At 46.8% G+C, this 15,830-nt stretch overlaps 1 protein-coding gene and 1 long non-coding RNA gene across 2 annotated transcripts in view; both read left to right on the top strand.

Annotated features, from left to right (window-relative positions):
- Nucleotides 1-3,484: 3,484 nt before the first annotated feature.
- The window catches only part of LOC147083643 (uncharacterized), a 216,284-nt gene continuing 203,938 nt past the window's right edge, over nucleotides 3,485-15,830 (top strand). The window contains exons 1-2 of the long non-coding RNA XR_015075963.1: nucleotides 3,485-3,615; nucleotides 4,921-5,083. This is a non-coding gene — a long non-coding RNA (uncharacterized LOC147083643). The remainder of the gene's footprint in view (nucleotides 3,616-4,920; nucleotides 5,084-15,830) is intronic.
- LOC147083644 (uncharacterized) lies at nucleotides 12,638-14,867 on the top strand. The gene has a single exon (XM_085980145.1). It carries the CDS (start codon nucleotides 13,414-13,416, stop codon nucleotides 14,392-14,394), a length of 981 nt encoding a protein of 326 aa, XP_085836271.1. The 5' UTR covers nucleotides 12,638-13,413; the 3' UTR covers nucleotides 14,395-14,867.

The following is a 15,830-nucleotide window of genomic DNA, read 5'->3' on the forward strand; positions in this document are numbered from 1 at the left end:
ACAACTTTCAAGAAGAATATATTCCACTGAGGAAAAAGGGGTGTAAAAGAAAAGACAGCCATCCGTGGCCAATAAAGTAATAAAGGATAGTATCCGACTGAAAACAAGGGCATATAAAGTAGCCAAATCTAGTGGGAGGATAGAAGATTGGGAAGTATTTAAAAGCCAGCAAAGAATAACTAAAACATTAATTAAGAAAGGGAAGATAGATTATGAAAGTAAACTAGCAAAAAATATAAAAACAGATAGCAAGAGTTTCTACAGTTATATAAAAAGAAAAAGGGTGGCTAAAGTGAATGTTGGTCCCTGAGAGGACGAGACTGGGAAGTTAGTAGTGGGGAACATGGAGATGGCAAAAACGCTGAACAAATATTTTGTATCAGTCTTTACAGTAGACGACACTAAAAATATCCCAACATTGGAGAAACAGGGGGCTATGGGGGGGAGGAGCTAAACACGATTAAAATCACTCAGGAGATGGTACTCGGTAAGATAATGGGACTTAAGGCGGATAAATCCCCTGGACCTGATGGCTTACATCCTAGGGTCTTGAGACAGGTAGCGGTGGGGATTGCGGATGCATTGGTGGTAATTTTCCAAAACTCCCTAGATTCAGGCAAAGTCCCAGCAGATTGGAAAACTGCTAATGTAACGCCCTTATTTAAAAAGGGAGGTAGACAAAAGGTTGGAAACTATTCACCAGTTAGCCTAACATCTGTGGTTGGTAAAATGTTGGAGTCCATTATTAAGGAAGCAGTAACAGGACATTTGGATAAGCATAATTTAATCGGACAGAGTCAGCATGGTTTTATAAAGGGGAAGTCATGTTTGACAAATTTGCTCGAATTCTTTGAGGATGTAACAAACAGGGTGGATAAAGGGGAACCAGTGGATGTGGTGTATTTGGACTTCCAAAAGGCATTTGACAAGGTGCCACACAAAAGATTACTGCACAAGATAAAAAATCATGGGATTGGGGGTAATATACTGGCATGGGTGGAAGATTGGCCATCTAACAGAAAACAGAGAGTTGGAATAAATGGTTCATTCTCGGGTTGGCAATCAGTAACTAGTGGTGTTCCGCAGGGGTCAGTGCTGGGACCCCAACTCTTTACAATCTATATTAACGATTTGGAGGAGGGGACCGAGTGCAACATATCCAAGTTTGCCGACGATACAAAGATGGGAGGGAAAGCAGTGAGTGAGGAGGACAGAAAAAACCTGCAAAAGGACATAGACAGGCTAAGTGAGTGGGCAGAAATTTGGCAGATGGAATATAATGTTGGAAAGTGGGAGGTTATGCACTTTGGCAGAAAAAATCAAAGAGCAAGTTATTATCTAAATGGAGAGAAACTGCAAAGTGCTACAGTACAAAGGGATCTGGGGGTCCTGGTGCATGAAACACAGAAGGTTAGTATGCAGGTACAGCAGGTGATCAGGAAGGCCAATGGAATCTTGGCTTTTATTGCAAGGGGGATAGAGTATAAAAGCAGGGAAGTCTTGCTTCAGTTATACAGGGGACTGGTGAGGCCACACCTGGAATATTGCGTACAGTTTTGGTTTACATATTTAAGAAAAGATATACTTGCTCTCGAGGCAGTTCAGAGAAGGTTCACTCGGTTGATTCCGGAGATGAGGGGGTTGACTTATGAGGAAAGGTTGAGTAGGTTGGGACTCTACTCATTGGAATTCAGAAGAATGAGAGGCGATATTATCAAAACATATAAGATTGTGAGGGGGCTTGATCGGGTGGATGCGGGGATGATGTTTCCACTGATGGGTGAGACTAGAACTAGGGGGCATAATCTTAGAATAAGGGGCTGCCGTTTCAAAACTGAGATGAGGAGAAACTTCTTCACTCAGAGGGTGGTAAATCTATGGAATTTGCTACCTCAGATGGCTGTGGAAACTGCGACATTAAATAAATTTTAAACGGAGATAGACAGTTTCCTAACTGATAAGGGAATTAGGGGTTACGGGGAGCGGGCAGGGAAGTGGACGTGAGTTTAGGTTCAGATCAGCCATGATCCTATTGAATGGTGGAGCAGGCCCGAGGGGCCATATGGTCTACTTCTGCTCCTACTTCTTATGTTCTTTTTCTCTTCACATATCTATAAAAGCTTTTACAGTCAGTTTTTATGTTCCCTGCAAACTTACTCTCATATTCTATTTTCCCTGCAAACTTACTCTCATATTCTATTTTCCCCTTCTTAATTAATCCCTTTGTCCTCCTTTGTTGAATCCTAAACTGCTCCCAATCCTCAGGTTTACTGCTTTTTCTGGCCAATTTATATGTCCTCTCCTTGGATCTTATGCTATCCCTAATTTCCCTTGTTAGCCACGGTTGAGTCACCTCTTTTGTTTTATTTTTATGCCAAACTGGGATGAACAAATTCTGTAGTTCATCCATGCGGTCTTTGAATGTTTGCCATTGCCTGTCCATCGTCAACCCTTTGAGTGACATTCCCCAATCAATCCTACCCAACTTGCTCCTCAGACCATCGTAGTTTCCTTTATTTAAATTTAGGACCCTAATCTCTGAGTCAACAACTTCATTCTCCATCTTAATGAAACATAGAAACATAGAAGATAGGAGCAGGAGCAGGCCATTCGGCCCTTCGAGCCTGCTCCGCCATTCAACGAGATCATGGCTGATCATCCAAACCCTACCACCCGGTCCCTACACCGACAGCCATCCCACGCAAGCCCTATCCCCGTAACCCCACGTATTTAATCCCCCCTAACACTAAGGGCCAATTTTTATCATAGCCAATCAACCTAACCCGCACATCTTTGGACTGTGGGAGGAAACCGGAGCACCCGGAGAAAACCCACGCAAACACGGAGAGAATGTGCAAACTCCACACAGGCAGTCACCCGAGGCCGGATTTGAACCCGGGTCCTTGGCGCTGTGAGGCAACAGTGCTAATTCAATCATATTATGATCACTCCAACCCAAGGGGCCTCATGCAACAAGATTGCTAATTAATCCTTTCTCGTTACATAATACCCAGTCTAAGATGGCCTGATCTCTGGTTGGTTCCCTCGTCATATTGGTCCAGGAAACCATCCCGTAAACACTCAAGGAATTCCTCCTCCACAGTAGAGGACATGAGATGGGGGGAGGGAGTCCCTTTAAATGTGGAGGAGGTGGGTGTCCCTTTAAATGTGGCGGGGTGGATGTCCCTTTAAATGTGGAGGCGGTGGGTGTCCCTTTAAATGTGGAGGGGGTGTGTGTCCCTTTAAATGTGCAGGGTGTGGGTGTGGAGTTTGCACATTCTCCCTGTGTCTGCGTGGGTTTCCTCCGGGTGCTCCGGTTTCCTCCCACAGTCCAAAGATGTGTGGGTTCGGTTGATTTGGCTATGATAAATTGACCCTTCGTGTTAGGGGATTAAATACGTGGGGTTACGGGGATAGGGTGGGATATGTGTCGGTGGCCTCTATCTGCACTGTGGGGATTCTGTGTGTGGATGGGTGTCCCTTTAAATGTGGAGAGGCGGGGCCGCGCATGCTCATTTGGCCCCAACACAAAACGAGGCTGCCAGTGCGCCTGCGCGGGGCCTCTGAGGAGAAGACGGAAGTTGGCCCGGGGAAGAGGCGGAATCAGCGGCCGGGGTAAAGTAAAGTGCTGGGGAATCGATTTAAATCGAGGTGAAGGGGGAGCGGAGAGCGAGATTATAAAGAAAAATACCAGAAAAAGCAAACCTGAGAGTCGGGCGGGCGGGACCTCCGTGGACACCGAACAGAGCGGTTTCATCCGCGCGGAGTGAGCCGGAACAATGTGATTCTGACTGACGGGAGCGCTGACCAATAGGAAGAGGGCTGAGCTGGGAGGACTGAACTGGGCGGCCTGGTCCTCCAACTAATGGCGGCGCGGTAAGGGGGCGGGACCTTCCTCCCAGGCGCTGAGGCTGTGGCCCGATTGTGACGTCATCACAGGAAGAGGCCATTCCGAGAAGAGGCTGCGGCCACTCAATCCGCTCCGCTCGGTGCCGGGAGGGCGCTGGGACGGTGCGGTTTGTATTTTCTTTTTATTTATCTCCCCGCCCGCGCTTCTCTCCGCTATATAAAAAAAAACCTTCATAAAATTCACTTTCCGCCGGTGATCCGGACTCTCGCGGTTGCCCGGGCCGACCCAGAATCCGAGGCCCTGCGCAGGCGCGGTAGCGGCTCAACTTCGGGAGCTGGGACCGGTGGCGCATGTGGAGTAGGGGGAGGGGGCGGGGCCTGTTCAGAGGGGGAGGATGATTGACAGGGGCCCAGGGTGTGTGCTGAGCATGCGCGGTGCGGGCCGGGCGCCTGTGGAGCAGGGGAGGGCGGGGCCATGGGGCGCATGCGCGGGGTCAGCTGCAACTTTAGAGTCACAAAGGGACCGAGTGTCTTCAAATCTCTCCCCTCCTCTTCTAATTTCCTGCAAAACCAGTTTATAAAAGTCATCACTGAAAGTACATAGAAGATAGGACCCGGGCCCAGGGCCTGATTGACGGGAGCTTCCGACCAATAGGGAGCGAGCGGGGCGGGGCTGGAGGAGCGAGCCAGCGGCGGGTCCTCCAACCAATCAGGGAGCCCGAGGGGCGGGACTTGCGCCAGCTGATTGTGACAGAGGAGACTGACGGGAGATTTAATTTAAATTGATTTAATTTCCCGCCTGCTCCAACCGCCCACCCTGCAACGTCACGACGTCGCCGGCGTGCACTGACTGACACTGAGCTCTCCACCAATGAGCGAGGGGAGGCGGAGTCTGGAGGACCGACCGAGGTGCTTTGGTCCTCCAACCAATCGCGGCGAAGGGGGAGGCGGGACCTGGGATCGGCCCGCCGCCATTTTGTAAAGCGGCCTGGTCAGAATCTGTGATCCTGGGAAAGTTTGTTTTTAATGTTCTTTTCACATTTTACAGCTCAAACTAATTTTATTTTACAGAAGATATTTGTTTTAAACATAGAAACATTGAAGATAGGAGCAGGAGTAGGCCATTCGGCCCCTCGAGCCTGCTCCGCCATTCAATGCGATCATGGCTGATCATAAAAAAAGCAGTTTGTTTTTAAATTGATGAAACAGAAACAAGAAACCCTGTGGAGCAAATGTGAGTAAAAATACTTCTTCTCCCATAATTAATTTTTTAAATATTAATTTTCTGGGTTTTTAATTATTCATTTCACTTTATTAAGAGAAATATGGGAGTGGTGGGGGTTCTCTTAAAGGGACAGGCGCTCTCTTTTTCTGAGGTTTTCATTAAAGGGACCGCGTCCCCATGGATGACCGATTTTAAAGGGACAGCGTCTCCCTTTTTATATAATGTATATATGTAAGAGACTGACATTTAAAGTAGGGCTAATCCCCTGCTCCCGTGAGTGCTTGGCGAGAAATCAGGTGCTGTTTGCACTCGCCCCCTCCCAATTTTCTGCCAAGGGACAGAAAGCAGAGAGTAGTGGTGAACGGTTGCTTTTCAGACTGGAGGGAGGTAAACAGTGATGTTCCCCAGGCGTCGGTATTAGGACCAATGTCCCCTCTAATTTCTTTTGAGGTGCATGGCCCCTTTAACGGGCTGCACGGCCCATTCAAATTTCCGCGCATGCGCGTTTAATCCATTTATAGTGCGGTGAGCCGGCTGCGCGGGACCTCCAGACCGCTGCGTGGCCGCGCAACTTAACGTGAACATTGATTCGGACCACTGCTTTTTTTTTATATATATTAATGACCTGGACTTGGGGATCCAGGGCAAAATTTCAAAATTTACAGATGACACGATACTCGGAAATGTAGCAAACAATGAGGATAGTAACAGAATTCAGGAGGATGTAGCCAGACTGGTGAAATGGGCAGAAACGTGGCAGATTAAATTTAATGTAGAGAAGTGTGAAGTGATTCATTTTGGTAGGAAGAATGAGGAGAGGCAATATAAACTAAATGGTCCAGTTTTAAAGAGGGTGCAGGAACAGAGAGGCCTCGGGGTGTATGTACACAAATCTTAGAAGGTGGCAGGACAAGTTGAGAAGGCTGTTAAAAAAGCATACAGGATCCTTGACTTTATTAATAGAGGAATAGAGTACAAAAGCAAGCAGGTTATGCTAAGCCTTTATAAAACACTGGCTAGGCTTCCGCTGGGCACCACACTTTAGGAAGGATGTCAAGGCCTTAGAGGGTGCAGAAGAAATTGACGAGAATGGGACCAGGGATGAGGGACTTGAGTTACGTGGAGAGACGGGAGAAGCTGGGGTTGTTCTCCTTAAGCAAAGAAGATTAAGAGGAGATTTGATAGAGTTGTTCAAAATCAGGATGGATTTTGAGAGAGTAAATAAGGAGAAACCGTTTCCAATGGCTGAAGGGACAGAAACCAGATTTAAGGTGATTGGCAAAAGAACCAGAGGTGACATGAGGAAACAGATTTTTACACCAAGTTGTTGTGATCTGGAATGCGCTGCCTGAAAGGGCGGTGGAAGCAGATTCAATATTATAATTCAAAAGAGATTGAGATAAATACTTGAAGGGAAAACATTTACAGGGCTTTGGGGAAAGAGCAGGGGGAGTGGGATTAATTGGATCGCTCTTTCAAAGAGCCGGCACAGGCACGATGGGCCGAATGGCCTCCTTCAGTACTGTATCATTCTACACAGACACACACACATACAGTCAGACAGACACAGATACTCACTAAAATACAGTCAGACCCACACTCACATTTTTTCTGCATGAAGTTTTATTATTAATTTCAAAGACTTTGCGAAAAAGGTGGGAATGGTGGGCGGAGGGCTCTTAAAGGGACAGGGACTCTCCTTTTCAATGTGATTTTCATTAAAGGGACTGAGTCCCTCCTTGCCTGTGGAGGACCAATTTTAAAAGGACAGCGTCTCGAAATCAGGTGCTGTCTGCGTGTGAACCACCTCCTCCCAATTTCCTGCCAAGCGATCCCTGCGGGCACCCCTCCACTCTAGGAGTGGCTCCTAGAATCATACAGCACAGAAGGAGGCCATTCAGCCCATCGTGCCTGTGCCGGCTCTTTGAACGAGCTCTCCATTTAGTCCCACTCCCCTGCTCTTTCCCCATAGCCCTGAAAATGTTTCCCCTTCAAGTATTTATCCAATTCCCCAGTGAAGGTTATTATTGACTCTGCTTCCACCGCCCTTTCAGGCAGCGCATTCCAGATCACAACAACTCGCTGCGTCAATAAAATTCTCCTCACCTCGCCTCTGGTTCTTTTGTCAATGACCTTATATCTGTGTCCTCTGGTTACCGACCCTCCTGCCACTGGAAACAGTTTCTCCTTATAAGCTACAGCTATACAAAGCCCTGGTTGGACCCCAGAGAGTCACAGAGTCATAACGGCACAGAAGGAGGCCATTCGGCCCATCGAGTCCGTGCCGGCTCTCTGTAGGGCAATCCAGTCAGTCCCACTCCCCCGCTCTATCCCCGTAGCCCTGCAAGTTTATTTCCCTCAAGTGCCTATCCAGTCTCCCCTTGAAAACATTGAGTGTCTCCGCTTCCACCACTTCCGTCGGCAGCGAGTTCCAGGTCCTCGCCACTCGCTGCGTAAAAAAGTTTTCCCTCACATCCCCCCTGTATCTCTTGCCCAAAACCTTAACTCTGTGTCCCCTAGTCCTTGTACCATCAACTAGTGGGAACAGCCTTTCCCTGTCTAGCCTATCCAAACCTGTCATAATCTTGTACACCTCGATCAAATCACCCCTCAACCTCCTTTGCTCTAATGAAAACAAATCCAGCTTCTCCAACCTGTCCTTGTAGCTAAGATCCTCCATCCCCGGAACCATTCTGGTAAATCACCTCTGCACCCTCTCGAGGGCCTTCACATCCTTCCTAAAGCGTGGTGACCAGAACTGGACGCAATACTCCAGTTGTGGCCTAACCAGCGCTTTATAAAGGTTCAGCATAACTTCTCTACTTTTGTACTCAATACCACCTCCTTCACCTGGCACCTTCCCATGCAAGCGCAGGAGATGCAACACATGCCCTTTTACCTCCTCCCTTCCCACTGTCCAGGGCCCCAAGCACCCCTTCCAGGTGTAACAGCGATTTACGTGTACTTCTTGCAATTTAATATACTGTATTCGCTGCTCACGATGCGGTCTCCTCTACATTGGCGAGACCAAATTCAGATTGGGTGACCGCTTTGCGGAACACCTCCGTTCAGTCCGTACGGGTGACCCTGAGCTTCCGGTCGCCTGTCACTTTAATTCACCGCTTCACTCCCACTCTGATCTCTCTGTCCTCGGGCTATTGCATTGTTCCAATGAAGCTCAATGTAAGCTCGATGAACATCACCTCATCTTTCGATTGGGCACTTTGCAGCCTGCCGGACTCAACATTGAGTTCAACAATTTCAGATAATTATCCCTGACCTCATTTTTCATGCAGTATGATTTTTGCCACTCCCATTTGCAACATTTTATCTTTCCTGCCTCTTACAAAAGTACAGGATGTTCTTTCTATTTCTTCCTCCCCTCCTAACCCCCCCCCCCGCCCCCTGTCCCTGCACCTGCTTAATATCTGTTACATCTCCAGCTTTTTCCAGTTCTGATGAAGGGTCCCAGACCTGAAACGTTAACTCTGTTTCTCTCTCCACGGATGCTGCCTGGCCTGCTGAGTATTTCCAGCATTTTCTGTTGTTATTTCCTCTATTTATGAAGCCCAAGATCCCATATGCTTTGTTAACCACTCTCTCAATATGTCCCGCCACCTTCAGGGACCTACGCACAGTAACTCCCAGGAACTCCCTGGAGCACTGTGTACAGTTCTGGGCACCGCACCTCAGAAAGGATACACTGACCTTGGAAGGAGTGCAGCACAGATTGACCAGAATGTTACCCGGGCTCCAAGGGTTAGATTATGAGGGAGAGATTACATAAACTAGGCTTGTGTTCCCTGGAATCTAGAAGGTTAAGGAGTGATTGAGGATTTTAGGATTTTGAAAGGAATTGGTAGAGTAGATAGAGAGAAACTTTTTCCGCCGGTGGGGCAGTCGAGGACAAGGGGACATCACCTTAAAATCAGAGCCAGGCCATTCAGGAGAGAAGTTGGGAAACACTTCTTCACACAAAGGGTGGTAGAAGTGTGGAACCCTCTCCCACAGAAAGCAGTCGATGCCAGCTCAATTAATCATTTTAAATCCGAGAGTGATAGATTTTTGCTAGACAAGGGAGCAAAGGGATATGGAGCCAAGGCAGGTGGGTGGAGTTAAGACACAGATCGGCCATGATCTCATTGAATGGCAGAACAGGCTGGAGGGGCTGAATGGCCTCCTCCTGTTCCCATGCTCCTATTTACTCTATCAAAACCCTTCATGTTTTGAACACCTCTATTAAATCTCCGCTGCACGTTCTCTGCTCCAAGGAGAACAATCCCAGCTTCTCCAGTCTCTCCACATAACTGAAATCCTCTGTGTATTTGTTGAGGCGCAGCAGGCTATAGCAAACAGCTTTCTTAAGAACATAAGAAATAGGAGCAGGAGCAGGCCATTCGGCCCTTCGAGCCTGCTCCGCCATTCAATAAGATCATGGCTGATCTTCTACCTCATCTCCACCTTCCCGCCCGATCCCCATATCCCTTGATTCCCCATGAGTCCAAAAATCTATCGATCTCAGCCTTGATTATACTCAATGACTGAGCCTCCACAGCCCTCTGGGGCAGAGAATTCCAAAGATTCACCACCCTCTGAGTGAAGAAATTTCTCCTCATCTCAGTCCTAAATGGCCGACCCCTTATTCTGAGACTGTGACCCCTGGTTCTAGACTCCCCAGCCAGGGGAAACAGTCTCCCAGCATCTACCCTGTCGAGCCCTGTAAGAATTGTAGATGTTTCAATGACATCACCTCTCATTCTTCAAAATTCCTGGGAATATAGGCCCAGTCTCCTCAATCTCTCCTCATAGGACAATCCCCCCATCCCAGGAATCAGTCTGGTGAACCTTCGTTGCACTCCCTCTCAGGCAAGTATATCGTTCCTTAGGTAAGGAGACCAAAACTGTACACAATACTCCAGGTGTGGTCTCACCAAGGCCCTATATAGTTGCAGTAAGACTTTACTCTTATACTCCAATCCTTTTGTAATAAAGACTAACGTACCATTTGCTTTCCTAATTGCTTGCTGCACCTGCGTGTTAAGATGAGAAATGATAAAGGCAAGAAGTCACTTGTGGGAGTGGTGTACAGGCCCCCTGACAGTAACCACATGGTAGGATGGAGTATAAAGGAAGAAATAATGGGAGCTTGTCAGAAAGGTATGGCAATAATCATGGGGGATTTTAATCTACATATAGACTGGAAAAATCAGATGGGCAAAGGGAGCCTAGATGAGGAGTTCATAGAATCTTTTTGGGATAGTTTCTTATAACAGCACGTTCTGGAGCCAACCAGAGAGCAGGCTATACTAGACCTGGTATTGTGCAATGAGATAGGATTAATTAATGACTTCATAGTGAAGGTGCCCCTAGGTAGCAGCGATCATAATATGATTGAATTTTACATTCAGTTTGAGGGAGAGAAGAATGGGTCCAAGACTTGTATTTTAAACTTAAATAAGGGCAATTATGAGGGCATGAAAGCAGAGCTAGCTAAAGTGAACAGGCAAATTAAGTTAAGGGATAGGTCAATAGAGTTGCAGTGGCAGACATTTAAGGGGATATTTCAGAATACACAGAATAGATACATTCCAACGAGAAAGAAAAATTCCAAGGGGAGGACCCACCATCCGTGGTTAACTAAAAAAGTTAAAGATAGTATCAGACTTAAAGAAAAAGCATATAATTGTGCAAAGATGGCTGGCAGGTCAGAAGATTGGACAGAATATAAAAAACAGCAAAGAATGACTAAAAGATTAATAATGAGAGAAAAATGAGAGTACCAGAGAAAGCTAGCTAGAAATATAAACACAGTTAATAAGAGTTTCTATAGATATTTAAAAAAGAAAAGAGTTAACAAAGTGAGCGTTGGTCCTATAGAAAGTGAGTCTGGGGAATTAATAATGGAAAATAAGGAGATGGCAGTTGAATTGAACAGGTATTTTGCATCGGTCTTCACTATAGAGGATTCAAGTAACATCCCAGAAATAGCTGTAAATCAGGAAATGGAAGGGAGGGAGGAACTCAAGAAAATTACAATCACCAGGGAAGTGGTACTGAGCAAATTGTTGGAGCTGTGGGCTGACAAGTCCCCGGGGCCTGATGGACTTCATCCTAGGGTCTTAAAAGAAGTGGCTAGTGAGATAGTTGATGCGTTGGTTTTAATTTTCCAAAATTCCCTAGATTCGGGGACGGTTCCATTAGATTGGAAAATAGCGAATGTAACTCCTTTATTCAAAAAGGGAGGGAGACAGAAAGCAGGAAACTACAGGCCAGTTAGCTTAACATCTGTCATCGGGAAGATGTTAGAAGCTATTATTAAAGACGTTATAGCAGGGCACTTGGAAAAGTTCAAGGTAATCAGGCAGAGTCAACATGGTTTTGTGAAAGGGAAATCATGTTTAGCCAATTTATTGGAGTTCTTTGAGGAAGTAACATGTGCTGTGGATAAAGGGGAACCGGTGGATGTACTGTACTTAGATTTCCAGAAGGCATTTGATAAGGTGCCACATCAAAGGTTATTGCGGAAAATAAAAGCTCATGGTGTAGGGAGTAACATGTTGGCATGGATAGAAGATTGGCTAGCTAATAGGAAACAGAGAGTAGGCATAAATGGGTCATTTTCTGGTTGGCAAGATGTAACGAGTGGTCTGCCACAGGGATCAGTGCTGGGACCTCAACTTTTTACAATTTATATAAATGACTTGGATGAAGGGACCGCAGGTATGGTTGCTAAATTTGCTGATGACACAAAGATAGGTAGGAAAATAAATTGTGAAGAGGACATAAGGAGGCTACAAAGGGATATAGATCAGTTAAGTGAGTGGGCAAAGATCTGGCAAATGGAGTATAATGTGGGGAAAATGTGAAGTTGTCCATTTTGGCAGGAAGAATAAAAAAGAAGCATATTATCTAAATGATGAGAGATTGCAGAGCTCTGAGATGCAGAGGGATCTGGGTGTCCTAATGCATGAATTGCAAAAGGTTAGTATTCAGGTACAACAAGTAATCAGGAAAGCTAATAGAATGTTATTGTTTATTGCGAGGGAAACTGAATACAAAAGTAGGGAGGTTATGCTTCAGTTATACAGGGCATTGGTGAGACCACATCTGGAGCACTGTGTACAGTATTGGTCTCCTTATTTAAGGAAGGATGTAAATGCATTGGAAGCAGTTCAGAGAAGGTTTACTAGACTAATACCTGGAATGGGCGGGTTGTCTTATGACGAAAGGTTGGACAGGCTAGGCTTGTATCCGCTGGAGTTTAGAAGAGTAAGAGGTGACTTGATTGAAACATATAAGATCCTGAGGGGTCTGGACAGGGTGGATGTGGAGAGGATGTTTCCTCTTGTGGGAGAATCTAGAACTAGGGGTCACTGTTTAAAAATAAGGGGTCACCCATTTAAGACAGAGATGAGGAGAAATTTTTTCTTACAGACGGTCGTGAGTCTTTGAAACTCTCTTCCTCGGAGGGCGGTGGAAGCAGAGTCTTTGAATATTTTTAAGGCAGAGGTAGATAGATTCTTGATAAGGAAGGGGGTGAAACGTTATCGGGGGTAGGTGGGAATGTGGAGTAATCGGATCAGCCATGATCTTATTGAATGGCGGAGCAGGCTCGAGGGGCCAAGTGACCTGCTCCTAATTCGTATGTTCGTATGTAACCTGTGCAGCAGCTGAGGCCTGAAAATCAGCTTCACTGCCCCTGGGCTCGGAAAGGGGGACATGAGGCAACATTCTCCCTCTTACCCCTTTCTATACTCCTTTTACAGGGTTTTAGAAGTGGAGCATTTACAGACAGGAAGCTCAGACCGAACATCACGTCAAGAACAGACAGAGTCGCTCGATTCATCAGGACCTGATTCAGTTGGTCTTCCAATCTGCTGGCACACCAGCGAGTTCACACTAATGAGAGACCTTTTAAATGTTCTGAGTGTGGGAAGAGCTTCAAAATCTACAAGTACCTGAAGCAACACCAGTGGCTACACACTGGGGAGAGCCCGTTCACCGGCCCCGTGTTCCAGAAGGGATTCACTCAGTCATCCGCTCCGATGATACACCAGCAAGATCACACTAGGGAGAGACCTTTAACCTGCTCCGTGTGTGGGAAGTGATTAATTGCACCCTCCGTGCTGCTGTGACACCAGCTTGTCCACACCAATGAGAGACCGTTGACCTGCTCTGTGTTTTTGAAGCGATTCTCTCATTCTGCCACCCTCCTGAGACACCAGCTTGTTCACATTAAATGTTCTGACTGTGGGAAGAGCTTTAAAACCTCTGGGGATCTGAAGAAACACCAGTTGGTTCACGCTGATGAGAGACCATTTAAATGCACTGACTGTGGGATGAGCTTTAAAAGCTCCACGCATCTGAATGGACACCAGCGTGTTCACACCGGGGAGAGGCCATTCACCTGCTCCGTGTGTGGGAAGGGATTCACTCAGTCATCCCACCTGCTGGCACACCAGCGAGTTCACACTGATGAGAGACCATTTAAATGTTCTGACTGTGGGAAGTGGTTTAAAAGCTCCAGCAATTTGACTACACACCAGCGAGTTCACACTGATGAGAGACCATTTAAATGCTCTGACTGTGGTAAGAGCTTTAAAAGCGGGCATCTGAGTGGACACCAGCGTGTTCACACTGGGGAGAGACCATTCACCTGCTCCGTGTGTGGGAAGGGATTCACTCGGTCATCCCACCTGCTGGAACACCAGCGAGTTCACACTGATGAGAGACCATTTAAATGCTCTGACTGTGGTAAGAGCTTTAAAAGCACCGGGGAGCTGAAGATACACCAGCGAGTTCACACTGGGGAGAGACCATTTAAATGTTCTGACTGTTGTAAGAGCTTTAAAAGCACCAGGGAGCTGAAGATACACCAGCGAGTTCACACTGATGAGAGACCATTTAAATGCTCTGACTGTGGTAAGAGCTTTAAAAGCACCGGGGAGCTGAAGATACACCAGCGAGTTCACACTGGGGAGAGGCCATTCACCTGCTCCGTGTGTGGGAAGGGATTCACTCAGTCATCCCCCCTGCTGGCACACCAGCGAGTTCACACTGATGAGAGACCGTTTAAATGTTCTGACTGTGGGAAAAGGTTTACAAGGTCCGGAGATCTGAAGGAACACCAGCGTACTCACACTGGGGAGAGGCCATTCACCTGCTCCGTGTGCGGGAAGGGATTCACTCAGTCATCCAACATGCTGACACACCAGCGAGTTCACACTGATGAGAGACCATTTAAATGCTCTGACTGTGCGAAGAGCTTTAACAGCTCCGGGGAGCTGAAGAGACACCAGCGAGGTCACACTGTTCTGTAGCACAGGGCCCTGCTGACAGCTGGGGTGACATGAACGTGGAATGGATGAATGTTTTATAAATTTTTGTACTGCTGTTTAATCTTTCAATCTGTTGTGCTGATGATTCCCTTCGATTGACTGTTGATGGTGTTACATAGAATGTACAGCACAGAAACAGGCCATTCGGCCCAACTGGTCCATACCAGTGTTTATGCCCCACACCCACCCTACTTCAATTAACCCGATCAACATCTCCTCCCATTCCTTTCTCCCTCATGTAGCTTCCCCATAAATCCATCTGTGCTGTTCACCTCAACTACTCCCTGTGGTAGCGAGTTCCCCATTCTCACCATTCTCTGGGTAAAGACACTTCTCCTGAATTCATTACTCGATTTATTAGTGACTATTTTAAGTTTGTGGCCTCATAAATATGATGAGACTCTGTTAAGCTGACCAGTATGTTGTTGTACTTTGTCTTTTTCTGATAAATTAAACATTACTGAGCCCTTGTACGCGTGTTATGGGATGAAGTTTTTTTTTATTCGTTCATGGGATGTGGGCGTCGCTGGCAAGGCCAGCATTTATTGCCCATCCCTAATTGCCCTTGAGAAGGTGGTGGTGAGCCACCTTCTTGAACCACTGCAGTCCGTGTGGTGAAGGTACTCCCACAGCGCTGTTAGGGAGGGAGTTCCAGGACCTTGACCCAATGACGATGAAGGAATGGCAATATACTTCCAAGTTAGAATGGTGTTTGACTTGGAGTTGGTGGTCATAGAGTCATAGAGTTATACAGCACAGAAAGAGGCCCTTCGGCCCATCGTGTCTACACCGGCCATCAAGCCCTGTCTATTCTAATCCCATTTTCCAGCACTTTGTCTGTAGCCTTGTATGCTATGGCGGTTCAAGTGCTCATCTAAATACTTCTTGAATGTTGTGACGGTTCCTGCCTCTACCACCCTTTCAGGCAGTGAGTTCCAGATTCCAACCACCCTCTGGGTGAAAAGTTTTTCCTCAAATCCCCTCTAAACCTCCTGCCCCTACCTTGGTTATTGACCCCTCTACTAAGGGGAAAAGTTCCTTTCTATCTACCCTATCTATGCCCCTCATAATTTTGTACACCTCAATCAGGTCCCCCCTCAGCCTTCTCTGCTCTCAGGAAAACAACCCCAGCCTGTCCAGTCTCTCTTCATAGCTGAAGCGCTCCAGCCCAGGTAACATCCTGGTGAATCTCCTCTGCACCCTCTCCAATGCAATCACATACTTCCTATAGTGTGGCGAGCAGAACTGCACACAGTATTCCAGCTGTGGCCTAACTAGCGTTTTGTACAGCTCCATCACATCCCTGCTCTTATATTCTATGCCTCGGCTAATGAAGGCAAGTATCCCATAAGCCTTTTTAACCACCTTTTCTGCCTGTCCTGCTGCCTTCAGGGATATATGTATTCTATCAGGTGTTC

The sequence above is a fragment of the Somniosus microcephalus genome, unplaced genomic scaffold (assembly GCF_052327205.1).
Source record: "Somniosus microcephalus isolate GS21.2 unplaced genomic scaffold, FLI_Smic_1.0 scaffold48, whole genome shotgun sequence".
In the NCBI taxonomy this organism is placed as follows: domain Eukaryota; kingdom Metazoa; phylum Chordata; class Chondrichthyes; order Squaliformes; family Somniosidae; genus Somniosus; species Somniosus microcephalus.